Source organism: Leptodactylus fuscus, chromosome 5, assembly GCF_031893055.1.
Source record: "Leptodactylus fuscus isolate aLepFus1 chromosome 5, aLepFus1.hap2, whole genome shotgun sequence".
In the NCBI taxonomy this organism is placed as follows: Eukaryota; Metazoa; Chordata; class Amphibia; order Anura; family Leptodactylidae; genus Leptodactylus; species Leptodactylus fuscus.
In genome coordinates, this window is record NC_134269.1 from 215,786,809 (window position 1) to 215,800,530 (window position 13,722).

General features: G+C 40.8%; 2 protein-coding genes across 9 annotated transcripts in view; both read right to left on the minus strand.

The window, feature by feature from the left end:
• LOC142204139 (protocadherin alpha-C2-like) overlaps window positions 1-13,722 on the minus strand; it is a 198,166-nt gene that overhangs the window by 87,443 nt on the left and 97,001 nt on the right. Inside the window, exon 2 of one of the 8 annotated variants that reach the window (XM_075275413.1) lies at window positions 11,696-13,717. The exons of the other annotated variants lie outside the window; for them this stretch is intronic. Within the exon in view, the coding sequence (XP_075131514.1) occupies window positions 11,696-13,717 (2,022 nt within the window). The remainder of the gene's footprint in view (window positions 1-11,695; window positions 13,718-13,722) is intronic. 8 annotated transcript variants of the gene reach the window in all.
• On the minus strand, window positions 1,255-3,852 carry LOC142204191 (protocadherin alpha-4-like). The gene has a single exon (XM_075275501.1). The coding sequence runs from the start codon at window positions 3,622-3,624 to the stop codon at window positions 1,255-1,257; it is 2,370 nt and encodes a 789-aa protein (XP_075131602.1). The 5' UTR covers window positions 3,625-3,852.

Consider the following 13,722-nt stretch of genomic DNA (forward strand, 5'->3'; position numbering starts at 1 on the left):
CAAAAGCAAGACTGCTAATTTATGCGTGTCAATCCCTTCCCCCATAGCTGTACTGGAAATGCAGATATTTTACTGTGTATTTTACCTGACTACACTGTATGGAGGTATATACTGTATGTGAGATCTATATAGTACCATGGACGATGGATTGTTACTTGGCACACATGGGGTATTTCACTATATACAGGGCATATAGCAATATATGTTATCACTCCAATGCTTCTAAATATAAACTTGACATATCCTTCTGTTTGGTGCATATAGCTTCACTGGTCATTTCATGCCATGTCCTCACCATCTCTCTGCTAGGAATATTTTTAGTTTGTGTTTGTAAGAACTTTTTGTTCTTTATGTAATAGCAAGGCTTGAAGCAAGTATTATATGACTACAAGCGGTGACCCCCCCCCTGACACAAGCATACAATGACCCTTGGCCCCCCTGACACAAGCATACAGTGACCCTTGGCCCCCCTGACACAAGCATACAGTGACCCTTGGCCCCCCTGACACAAGCATACAATGACCCTGGGCCCCCCTGACACAAGCATGCATTGACTCTGGGCCCCCCTGACACAAGCATGCAGTGACTCTGGGCCCCCCTGACACAAGCATGCAGTGACCCTGTTCCCCCCAACACAAAAATGCAGTGACCCTGGCCCCCCCGACACAAGCATGCAGTGACCCTGTTCCCCCCGACACAAGCATGCAATGACCCTGGGTCCCCCTGACCTCAAAGAGGAGAGCTGAAGAAGACACAGACAAGGTTTCTTCTCCTCCCTTGGCCCCCAGTTATTATCTATACATAACAATGATTTGTGGATGATGAAAATATAGAAAATGTTGGCAAACATAACAACATCTAGAAAATAGCTTTAAAAAAAATCTTAAACTTTTTTGAAGTTTATTTGGATTTTTGGATTTTTTTGTTTTTGCTTTTATGAAAGACGATACAAGTGTCGGACAGAACACATACTTTAATGCACCTACAGGTGAGTTCACACTTATCGGATCCCGGACGGTGGGAACAATCTCTCTGCCGAGATCCTTCAAAGACTGTCTGCAAGTGCACTGAGAAGAAGTGGTGGAAGGCAAAGAGCAAAGGTCACTCCGAATTTTAACATTCCTTAGATTTGTCTTTTATTCATTCACTCCGTTTTGCTAGTTGACAAAAATAAGCTATTAACCCTTCTATTTTTGGAAGCATTTCTTTCTACACATGCCTGAAACTTTTGCACAGTACTATGTGTATCATGAATTAGAATGTATCTGAATGTCTTACCTCACTCTCTGCCCTTAATGTACAATCGCCTTCTACCTGCCCTGCAAATAGTGTGTCATCTGCTGGGTAATAGGTCCATGGCTGGCTCGGAGTCGTATTATAGTCTGCCTGAGCATTGAAGTACATTGGAGTGAAATTATAATCTCTTTTCTTATTCTCAGTCAAGGTCCAGTCATTCCTCAGATAATCCTCAGCTCTAGTTACTCTGCTTATGCTTCTGAAAGCTTTTACATATTTAACCCCAATGTAAGATACAACGGCGAGCAAGAAGATACTGGAGATAAAAGAAATAGCAATAATCAAATGGCCATTGAAGTCCACGACGACCATCTTATCCTTGGCGAGTCCTACTTGGTCATCCAGTTCTTCCTTATTTTGCAAGAGGCTTATGGTAACCACTGTCATTGCAGATTTGGGGGGTTCTCCGTGATCTTTAATCATGACGAATATATTCTGCAAATCTTCATCAGATTCTTCAATGGTCCTTGACACAATTATATCACCTGTATATAGCTCCACCCTGAAGATAGAAGTGTTGGAGATGAAGATCATTTCATACCTGAGCCAGGCGTTATAGCCAGAATCCAGATCGAATGCTTTGACTTTGGTGACCACATGTCCTACTTGGGCCGACCTCCAGACCTCTCCGGTGAACAGTGAAGGTAATATTTGGGGTGAGTTATCATTTTGGTCTTGAATGAAGACCGTGAGGCTAGCCGTGCCGCTTAAAGATGGCGACCCATGATCTTTGGCTTCAATTATTACACAGAACATTTGTAATTTTTCATAATCTAATGAGTTGACCAAAAATACTTTACCGGAATCAGATTGAACTGTGAGGAAGCTTGAATGCTTAACTCCTTCAATACCGCTCGGCAAAAGAGAATAAGTAACCCAAGCGTTTTCATTACTGTCTTTGTCTAGAGCCGAAACTTGTAAAATGGAGGTTTCAGGGAAGGAATTCTCAGGGATGGAAATTTTATATGAGGACTGTTTAAATACTGGTGGGTTGTCATTGACATCCAACACGGTGAACGTTATAGAAGTAGCTGAAGATAAGGCCGGGGATCCAGAGTCAGTAGCTGAAATCAGGACAGTATACTCTTCTCTAGATTCTCGATCTAGGCTATGCTTGAGGACTAAAGAATAATAATTGGAGAATTTGGATTCTAATGTGAATGGAAGGTGGTCCGGTATCTCACAAGTCACTTTGCTGTTGTTTCCAGCATCCCTATCCGTGACGGTAAACAGGGCTATCACAAAGCCGGGTCTTGCATCTTCTTTGATAATACTTGACAAAGATGTCACCTTAATTTCTGGAGAGTTGTCGTTGACATCGGTTATCTCCACAATGACCTTACAGTGTCCGATCAGTGGGAGCTGACCATGATCTTTAGCTTGTACCTGCATCTCATAAAATGTTCTTTCTTCGTAGTCAATATTACCTTGAAGACTAAGCTCGCCACTTTCCCTGTCGATCTCAAACATCTGCCGCACCTTCGCCGACACAATGCTGCTAAATGAATATTCAATGTGACTATTCCGTCCATCATCCTTATCGGTGGCATTGAGGGTCATGAGTACGGTTCTTACAGGAAAATTTTCTGGTATGGCTATCCTGTATATTGAGTCTGAAAAGAGCGGTGGGTTATCATTAGCATCTTGCACTAGAATCGTAATCCAAGTTGTTCCAGTCATCTTTGGCCGGCCGCAGTCGGATGCCGTAAGGGTTAATACATGGACGTCTTGTTGCTCTCGATCTAATGCATTTTTTAATACCAGTGCTAGTGATTTAATTTGGTAATCACTTACACGGGCATCTATATCAAAGTAGTCATTTGGACTGACAAAATACGAGCAAACTGAATTGGAGCTGGCATCGGGATCAAAAGCTCCTTCTAATGGGAAGTGGCTGCCAGTATCAGTTGACTCCGCGATTGCCAAGACAATCTCATTTTCTTTGAAACGTGGAGCATTGTCATTGATATCGAGGATGTTTATTTCTACGTGATACAGTACTAATGGCATATCCATTACGATCCCCAGTCTTATCACACAAGGCACGCTGCTGCCACACAGCTCTTCACGATCAATGGTATGAGCAATGTGCAGAGTGCCAGTGATGGAGTTAATGTCAAAATACTGAATCTTAGTATCATAAGTCATGTGGAACTTACGATTGAAGAGAAGTTTTGGCTCCATTTGTAAGTCTTGTGCTAAATTCCCAATGATGGTTCCTTTTTCTAGTTCTTCCATAATTGCATAACTGATTTGCCCATTTGCAATATGAGCCAGACAAACCAACGGGGGTATCCACATCCACCAGTGCTTCAGTGCCAACGTCATACTGTCCGGGTGCGACTCAAAGCAACAAGTGTGTGGAGACCGGGCTAGTCACAGTATATTATACAGGTTCAGGTGACAATTGCTATTCTTTAATTATGAAGATAGGACATGACAAAAAATATATGTGTATCATGTATCGACTTCAGCCTCACACCGGGACAGACTAATACATAGTGACATCTTGTGGCCTCGGCAAGTAATAAGAAGCTTATTGTGCTCAAAGGCGTCGTAAATTCTCAGCAAATACGGATTACTATTGGGATCATGAAAAGATACAACCTTTTCCCATATACTTTCTGTATCAATTTTTCACTTTTCAAGATCTCGGCTGGCTATCTTTCAATAACAATCACCATGGCTAGTCCTGATGAAGAATAATCTGTCCTGGTCATGTGATCAGTGCATAGCACTTATATCTGTCTTTGGTTCTATTCCCTTTACATCTTTCGAATTTAATGGATGCAAAAAAGCCACGGCCAGAGAGTTTCATACAGGACATCGGAATGAAAAAAGTTATTATGTCTGTTTTTCTGTCTGTCTTTGTAAATAGAGAGCAGAGATCTTGAAAACCATAATGAAATGATACAGAATTTATATTGGATCATTTTATATTGTATCTTTAGACAAAGAACAGCCATTATTTGCCGATTCCAGAAGGCCAACATATGATGCTTTTTCTAAAAAGATGATGATGTGATAATTACTATAGAAATAATCATGGCCAGTATTCTAAACATTCTAATCCATGTTTTATATATTGTGCAACAGGGTTTTACACTAGTGTGTGTAAGCTACATCTGCAGCAGCATGAAACAGTGCCTACAACGTACAGTATGTTATGCATATGTATCTATCTAGAAATAGATAGATAGATAATTCTATCTCAAATTACATACATGTGTACTAGATCTCTGCTTGCTGTCATTCATTGTTTACTTCCAGTGTATAAAAATCAGTCTATGATCATGTGATATACAGTTATTAGGATTGGGTCCCACATGTTGCACACAGCGCCACCTGCAGGTCAGTCTAAGTCTAGCTTTCACCCTATTGAGCATGCTCAGACTTTTGGAGCCGCTCACAAGCTGTCATTTCTCCCCTACTGAGCATGAGCAGTGAGGTCATGACCACTGCCCCTATTGGGTGGGGTCTTGCCTTTAAATAGTGTGAGCCGAAGCCCACCGGGTACTCACACTTTGACTAATGTTTGACTGAAAGTGACGGAAGTTTGTTTATGACAGTAGTATAGGGACAGGCTCCAGCATTCCAGGCAGGTTGTCAGACTAGGCCTCTGTTTGGGGTTTCTCTGCTTCTGTCTGGGTGCTGTTCGTTAGGACCTGTAAACCCTGAACTGTCAGCTCTGCACCAGGGCTAGGAGCAGTAGACACTGTTCCAGCCTGTGGAGCTGCAGCAGGTTTGGACTCTGAGATAGCCTGTTTAGACTGTCAAACTTCCGTGGTGACTCCTAGCTGTTGCAGGAGCATATTTGTTGCTGACCTGGGGTGAGTTAACCCTTTTCAGCCTTGTTTTTTCAACAGTACTGGTGCGCCTGGCCAGTAAGCTTAACTGGCAGGGTTTAGTTGCACCCTGTTCACATTGAGTACCGCACCGCACCACTGCCCATGTTTGCTGCACTCTGTTCACATTGAGTACCACACTCCACCACTGCCCATGTTTGTTGCACTCTGTTCACAGTGAGTACTGTGCCAAACCTCGGCCAGTGTTTGTTGCACCCTGTTCACATTAAGTTCAGACATACAGCTGACCACTGGGCCTGTGAACCTCGCTGCAGTGTTCTTCAGACTAGAGGTTCTGTTTAAAAAATATTATTTATATATATATATATATATATATATATATATATATATATATATATATATATACAGAACCGTAACAACATTCCATGTTCATGTGATATATATTCTATGGTTGTGTGATATACAGTCCATGGTCATGTGATGGACACACAGTTGCACAGCTCGCGATCAAGGAAATGTCTTATTTCTGAGCTGTGACTGTAACGAGCTGTGCATCTACTGTCTTACTCATCTGCCACATCATGTATAATAGTGTATTCCAAATCACTGCAGGGTCTGCGTTCTGAATGTGACTGTAGCCTTTGCACCTTCCAAACAAGCTCACCTGATCTATCAGTGATGGTGTCATCCAGATCGTTGAATGTACTAATACATAGACTAGTTCTCAGGATCACATACAGATGTAACCTTCTTACCCTGTCCCCATGGGTCAACTTGTTCAGATATGTTAAGTATCCTTTCTAAACACAACATGGTTTAACAATGTTACACCACAGTAATATGGTAATTAACCTATTTGTGTCTATGATATTTCACAATGTGTCAAAAGTCAAATTAGGCTTGGCTACATCTGTGGGTATCATCCGTAACCTGTCCTCTTGGTTGGACATATCCAGATGCTAAGTAGCTTTTCTAAGTACACGTTATCCCAAAGGGATATGCTAACTATCCTGTCTGTGTCTATGTGTGGCCACCTTGTTGGGGAGGGTGAATTGCTGCCTTCCAAGGAGTTTGTCACATGTTGTGATATTTTACTGAATTGGTTTTGAGACAAATTGGAATCCTTAACCAAATCAGTGATCGGTTACTTGTGGATACATCTGTATAGTCATAACTTTATAGGGTCTATTTTAATGGTCTAGCTATTGCTACCTACTAAAGAGGATCCTTAGTTTATTTCTGATTAGTCTTCTGATTTATTAGTATGGACCCCTGTCAATGGTACAAGTTTAATTTCCCAATGCTGAATCTCCTGCAAAATTCCACCTAACACAGAGATATTATATATTAAAACATATAAGAAAAAGTTTTATCTCTGCAAGTATTGCATGTGATACAAAGGTAACAATGCTCGGAGATTAGTGTATTGTACAATTTATAATGTATAACACAATAAATGGGTGTTTATCTTTATCTGACACTTGTCTCCCCCAGTAATGGTACAATACCTTGAAATCCTCTTATACCCTTTAAAATAATTGAAGAGATTTTCCATCAATAAATATATATTGGTTAAAGAGGCCCTTGTGGTTTTATATTCCACTAGAAAGTTGACAGCTCGCTGAATTCAGGGCACTGTCAGCTTTCCCATTTTGGAAAGAGATATTGGTGCCGTTAGTGATCTCAGCTCACTGTCAGAAGGGCAATCCTGACATTCTAGATGGGCTATGAGGAACGGCCACCTGACAGTACTTGTAAAAATACAGAGAAGAGGTCGATGAGTTGAAGGAGAATTACAAGATATGTTCCAACACTGGAGGGAGCTGGATGTATTCTCAAGAAAATCAGTATATGTTATACCTGAACTCAAATGCGCAACCCAAAAATGACTTAATAGTTTTCACACCCAATAGTTCTCAGACTGCAGGATATGAAAATCTCCGGGTTATTGGAATTTCTTCTCAGGTCAGTATTTCAATCGATTTATATAAATGTTTGAATCCAATTAAAGGGGTTTTCCGACTCAAAATTGATTTTGAATACTGGTCACCTATCTACAAAATAAGCCAGTGTGTGATCTGTGGATTTCCGACATCCAGACCCCACTCGGATCAGCTTTGCAAAAGTCTCTAGGTATAGGGTCTTGTATAGGGTCAGTTACAGTTTCCAGCACCCATGGGTGGATTCATAGATAAATTTGGGCCATAAAACCCCTTTAGTTTCCTTTATTTTGTTAGGTTATTGGTGGGATATCTTGAAGTTTAAGATAAAATGTAATCCACATTTTGTATTTCATCTTTTAATTTTACGTGCATTACTTCTGTTCGGCACTCCGTTAACAGAGAAGGGGAAGGTGGATGATGTGGTCCCATGTGACGTCATCACCAGGCGCAGAAAGGGCGCAAAACCTCCTGAATGTTTGTTTAGGAATGGACTTGGTGACAGATGAAAAGGTGGAGCTTGGAAGGCTTTATAAAGAAACCAGGTATCATTCCTCATTTGCTATCATAGTCATCATTGGTAGTCATGCTAGTTAGCACTGTCTAGCTAAGTCAGTCTAGTCTCACCACTGTGGGCAGACATAGCACTTGGATACTTTAGTGTTTTTCAAAATCCCCTGATGATTGGCGCAGTACGGTGCCAGGAAACGCGTAGGGATATATACTACACCAGGGAACTGCAAGGGACAGCTGTGGACTGCCCTTGTCAGGGGGGGAGTTACGGGGAATTGAGGGTCATTGTGAGACTATGTATAGGGAGTATTCCTGAATTAACCCTTTAGCCACAGTACTCCTGCCTGCGACTAGACCTGGTAAGACAGTTTCTATTTATTACATCTGATAGACGGTTGGGCTCTTCCACATGGATGAGAAAAGAATAATACTCATGTTTTGAGTCTGCATGCTTGACTATCTGTTGTCCTTATATAAGGATATATTTTATAAGGGATCAATTTTATATAGGAAGAAATAAATGTTATGTTTTAATATTGGGCATCAGTGCTTTTGCTTATGCTTAGATACCAAGTATGGCACTGTGCTTGGATAAGTAATTGACTGGGGGGCCCAGGTGTCGGACCCCCATAATCTTCAATTCATGGCCCATTATATGACTGGAAAACCCCTTTAATAATGACCTTTGGACACTTCTGGGTGGAGTTGACTATTTCACGGCACAAGTAACATGTATGTATTTGAAATAAATATTTATAGGATTACAATATATTTTATGCAATAAATTTAATTGATTTGTATAGAATAAAAGTATGTATATTAGCAGAATAAAAGTTGCATTTCTTTGCAATTTTAGACCCTCCTTCCCCATCTGAAAATATAGTGCTGTCATTTTTAAGTTTAAGACACTATGTCTTGCAAAAAGCAACCCAATATGTTGATGGACTGAGAAATATGAAGCAACATTCACTATTTTCTTTACACCTATTGTATAACTAACTTGTAAAATGCTAATGATGTATCAAGGCCAATGATGCTGTAGAGTTAGAATATACAAACTGCTCTCATAAAAGCAAAATGCAGTTAAAAACCTGTCTGTATTCACTTTTACCATATCCATGCTAATTATTATTATAACTCTCTTCAAAATTAATTTAAACTTGCACGTTTACTTTTCTATTTCGTAGACTCCACACAATGCTAATGTTTCCAAAACCTCAAATAACAGAACTTCAAAAATTTCCAAATCTCCGGCAAATAATTTTAGAATAAAATAAAATAGAACACAACCATAAAAGTTAATAAGTTTTTGATTAGAAGTTTTTGTGTAGAATAAATTTCCTGATAGACCTAAATGTGTAGGAATGTTTTTGAATATTTACCCAAAGCAGAACCTTCTACAGTAAAAATGACACCAATCTACAAATGAAAGGCTACTTGATTCTTCCAAAATCAAAGACGTATTTTTAAGATCAATGCCGTCTATATTAGATGGGGGGTCAGATCATTGCCAGCTAAGTGGACCATGGTGCTCTACCTCTTTCTGAAACGCCTTCATTCAGCTACTGGACACAGACAGTACTAAAAGTAAGGAAGAAAGGGATTTTTCCCTTTCTTCCTTGCATTGTTTGTCTCAGCTGGTGGAGATCTTCCGCGCACCATTCCTCTTGGATCCTATTTCTGCACCATGACGTATGGACATCTAGCGTGAGCTTCATATATATATTTTCCCCTTTTTATGTAATGCATTGATTTGTGGATATCAGGCTGTTCACACAGCTCTACTTTTGTTGCAGTACTAAAAGTATTATGCTTGGTAAACAATTGGTGAAAGTGCCAAGAGTTGGACATTCATGATCAGATATTGATAAAAAAAAAAAAATTGTAGGAATGAAAAACCACTTTAACCCTCTGAAGGATGCAGCTATTTTTTGTGTAATTTTTACTTTTTTAATGGCGCCATTTTGGGAAAAGGTAGTTGGGTCAGAAGGGGAACTTAGAAGGGCAAGCAAGACCCCATAAGTCTCTGTACCCCTCACATCTCCCAAATGAGACATAATACCCATTCTGACCCCTGTCTTCGACCTCTCACACAGCCAGCTAGTAGGAGGAGTTATACTTGCTTGGCTATATTCCCAGATTGTGCTATCAAGTTTTATGAAAACCATGCATTGACCTATAGTGAGCCGTCTTCCAAAAAGTGACGTTAGAGAAAGTTCCTCCATTCAACAAAGAAGATCCTATTTGCATATTTATTACCTGAGATACCATACATATAATGCATTAAATTAGTTTTTGGAATGAAAAGACACTTTTGAACCTTATGTTAACAATTTAGCAAATTACATACATGTTAACCTATTTCAGCAGACTAGAACATTTATGGCACTAACTACAAGAGGTTAAAGACTAGTAAATATTTGAGATGCCTATTTCAATTCTAACTCAACTAAACCTTATCCATGGAGTCAACGTCTTGACCCATGGCCCAATCATAAGCCTCAGAAGTGACTTGAGGTAACATAATATCCTCCAGGAAGCTGCAAGAGGCTAGAAGAGAACCCAGAGATAGTGCCAGATGCTGCAAGGAGGCCAAGATGAGGGAAGGTTATTTTTTACACTTCCCCGTGGGTCCTCCACCTATTATACTTTGTGGTCTGAAGAGAACCCAGAGTGTAATAATTTCACTTCCAGTTTGCAGATGACAAACCCCCAAAGTTTGGGGTTCAGGTAACTTGGAAAATACCCATGAGGGCAGGTTCACATCTGCGCCCGCTCTCCGCTTTGTAGGTTTCCGTCTTCTGCCTGAGAAACTGGACAGGAGATGGAAATCGGCAGTCAGTTTTCAAACCCATTCACTTGAATGGGTTTGCAATGTGACCACCCGTGAGCGTCTTGTGCCTCTCCATGGCGAAACAGTTTTTTTTTAACCGGACACAAAGTCGGACATGCAGGACTTTGTTTCAGTTTAATAAAAAACAGTTTCACCACGGAGACCAGAAGACGCTCATGGGCGGACACTGACTACCGGGTTTCTGTTTCCTGTCCAGTTTCTCGGGCAGAAGACGGACACCCCCAAAACGGAGACCGGGCACAGGTGTGAACCCGCCCTGACTCATATTAACTGGAATAAAGTAATTTTAATGTACTTGGCGTACAGAAGAAATTAGCTTTAGGCAATTAAAGCTCAGGAGCTACGATCACCACAGATCACTGGTCCCGAGGCAGCATGGGAGAGCCTTGCTGCTTACTCGTCATACATACTGGAGGGGGTGCTGGAGGGAGAAATGCCATAAAGTAGTAAAAGTACCATCACAACTGCAGCAGTCATGTGGGTCAGGATATTGTCACTGAAGCACAGTCTAGTGAGGAGCCTTGTCTTTATATAAAATATGACTAAGTGTCGACACTCGCTATTCGAATGGAAAAGTTCGATGCAGAACCAGCATTGATTGGCCGAATGCTATACAGTCGGCCAATCAACGCTGGTTCTTCTCCTACCTTTAGAAGTCTTCTCTGTGCAGCTTCCCCGCGGCATCTTCCGGCTCTTCATTCACTCTGCCGGGCATCGGGCCTGGGCAGAGCCGACTGCGCATGTCTGCTTGTAGTGCGGACATGTGCAGTCGGCTCTGCCCAGGCCCAATGCCTGGCAGAGTGAATGAAAAGCCGGAAGATGCCGCGGGGACGCTGCACGGAAAAGACTTCTCAGAGGATCCAGCCCGACCCTCACTCGTGGACTTGGTAAGTATAATTTGATCGTTGCCTACCCCTGAAACGAGCATTTTTCCCCTATAGACTATAATAGGGTTCGATATTCGATTCGAGTAGTCGAATATTGAGGAGCTACCCGAAACGAATATCGAATCTCAAATATTTTACTGTTCGCTCATCTCTAATGATTTTGTGATACTTTGTGTGGCGTCTTTACATGGTCAGTAGTTGTGATGTTGGTCGTGCCTTTTAAGCATTTTGCTAGTATGCCACAATGTTGTATTGAATTGATTTCAAGAGAAATTGAAATTAGTAAGCAAATTTCAACTGCAGAACTTATATCTACTTGTTCAATACCAGGCAAATACTAAACAGTGCCTATAAGAAAATAATTCTGAGCATATGAATTATTTTTGGTTATTTCCTCACCTGATTCAGGATGACTCCTTGCGGATTTTCACTTCCCGGGGATTGGGTGAAGCTCGGAGTGAACATGATCAAATCATTTTTTGCTTGCTGAGAGTTTGAGCACAGTCTATATTGAGTTTGTTGGGAATACATCCAGCTCCCTCCAGTGTTAGAGCAGATTTTGTAACTTTCTTTCAGGTCATTGATCTCATCCCTGTATTTATTCCATTTTAAAACAGTGAATACAATCAACGTAATTAGAAATATACTTGAAATTATGCAAATGGCCGTAACCAAGTAGATATTTGCATCTGAAAATTCTTCAGTATTGCTTCTAGACTCGTATTGGTCAAGCTTCATCTCATCTTCAGAGTCCACCAAGGAGATGATAAGTTGTGCTACTGCTGTCATAGCTGGTTCTCCATGGTCCTGGGCCACGACAACTAATCTATATTCATCATTATCTGAATCCATAAATTGACGTTTTAAGCTAATTTCCCCAGTGTGCTGAGAAATGGCAAATGGTATTTTACTCAATAAATCTCGAAAATGATACGAGATCAAAGCATTGTATCCAGAATCGGGATCAATCGCTCTCACTTTGGTCACCAGATGTCCAGGCTGAGCTGACCTTGGAGTTTTGATTATAGACGTGGCATAAAGTGGAGCAATAGTTGGAGCATTATCATTAATATCCTCAATAAAGATATTTAGTGTCAGGTTAGAGCTGAGCGGAGGTAGGCCGGCATCGGTGGCTTTTATGTGACACTGAAAATACGTAATCTGTTCATGGTCAAATGATACTAAAGCAAATACTTTCCCGTTTTCAGGATTAATGGAGATATAGGAAGATATAGGGATCCCATCAATTGTGTTATCACTGATGGAATAGGTGATGAAGGAATTTTGGCCAACATCTGGGTCAATGGCTGATGCCCTATAGACAAGAGAACCTGGAGGATTGTTTTCTTTGATAAAAATTGTATCATATGACTGTTGAAATTGAGGAGCATTGTCATTGACATCACTTATATCAATGACAAGGGTTGTTGATACTGACAGAGGCGGAAACCCTTCATCTTTTGCAGTGATAACAACTGTATATTGAGATTTTGTCTCTCTGTCCAGTTGTCCATTTACAGTCAGGGAGAAGTCTGCCATGAACGCAGGGTTGATTTTGAAGGGTGTTATCTCCATAATATGACAATTTACTTTCCCATTCAAGCCAGAATCTTTGTCATGGACGCTGATGATGGCAACAGTCGTACCTGGTGGAGAGTTCTCAGGAACGGGAACCGAGAGGGATGTTATGGTGATCTCTGGGGGGTTGTCATTGACATCAACAACAGTCACTAGGACTTTACAATGTCCAACCATAGGTTGATCTCCATTATCAATAGCATCCACTTGTATTTCATAGATTGAGACCGCTTCAAAGTCTACTTCTCCTTTTACTCTTATTTCTCCCGTGTGTTTGTTTAGGGTAAAAATATTGGTAATGTCTTCTGTAACTTGCTTTCCAAACTCATACACTACTTCCCCATTTCTCCCTTGGTCTAAATCGGTGGCATTTAACCTTATGACTAAACTCCCGATATTTGCATTCTCGGTGACACTACATTGGTAAAATGGCTGATAAAAAGTGGGGGCATTATCATTGACATCTTCCACAGTGATGACGACATTAGTTATACCACTTAGTCTTGGTTTTCCTCCATCATAAGCTGTCAGTGTCAGGTTGTGGACAGATTGTCTCTCTCTATCTAAGGGTTTCTTCAGTACAAGTTCCAGAGATCGGATCTGATTCATATATTTTTGAAAATCTAGAGCAAAATATTCACTTGCACTGAGCTCATAGTTCGTGATAGAATTTGTACCAATATCTGGATCAACAGCTCCATCTAGAAGAAACCGAGATCCTGCGGGTCTGAGCTCTGATATGACAAGATTAAACACTTCAGAGGGGAACCCTGGACTATTGTCATTGATATCTTCTATCTCTACATCTACACGATACATCTGCACAGGCTTATCTACAATAACCTGCA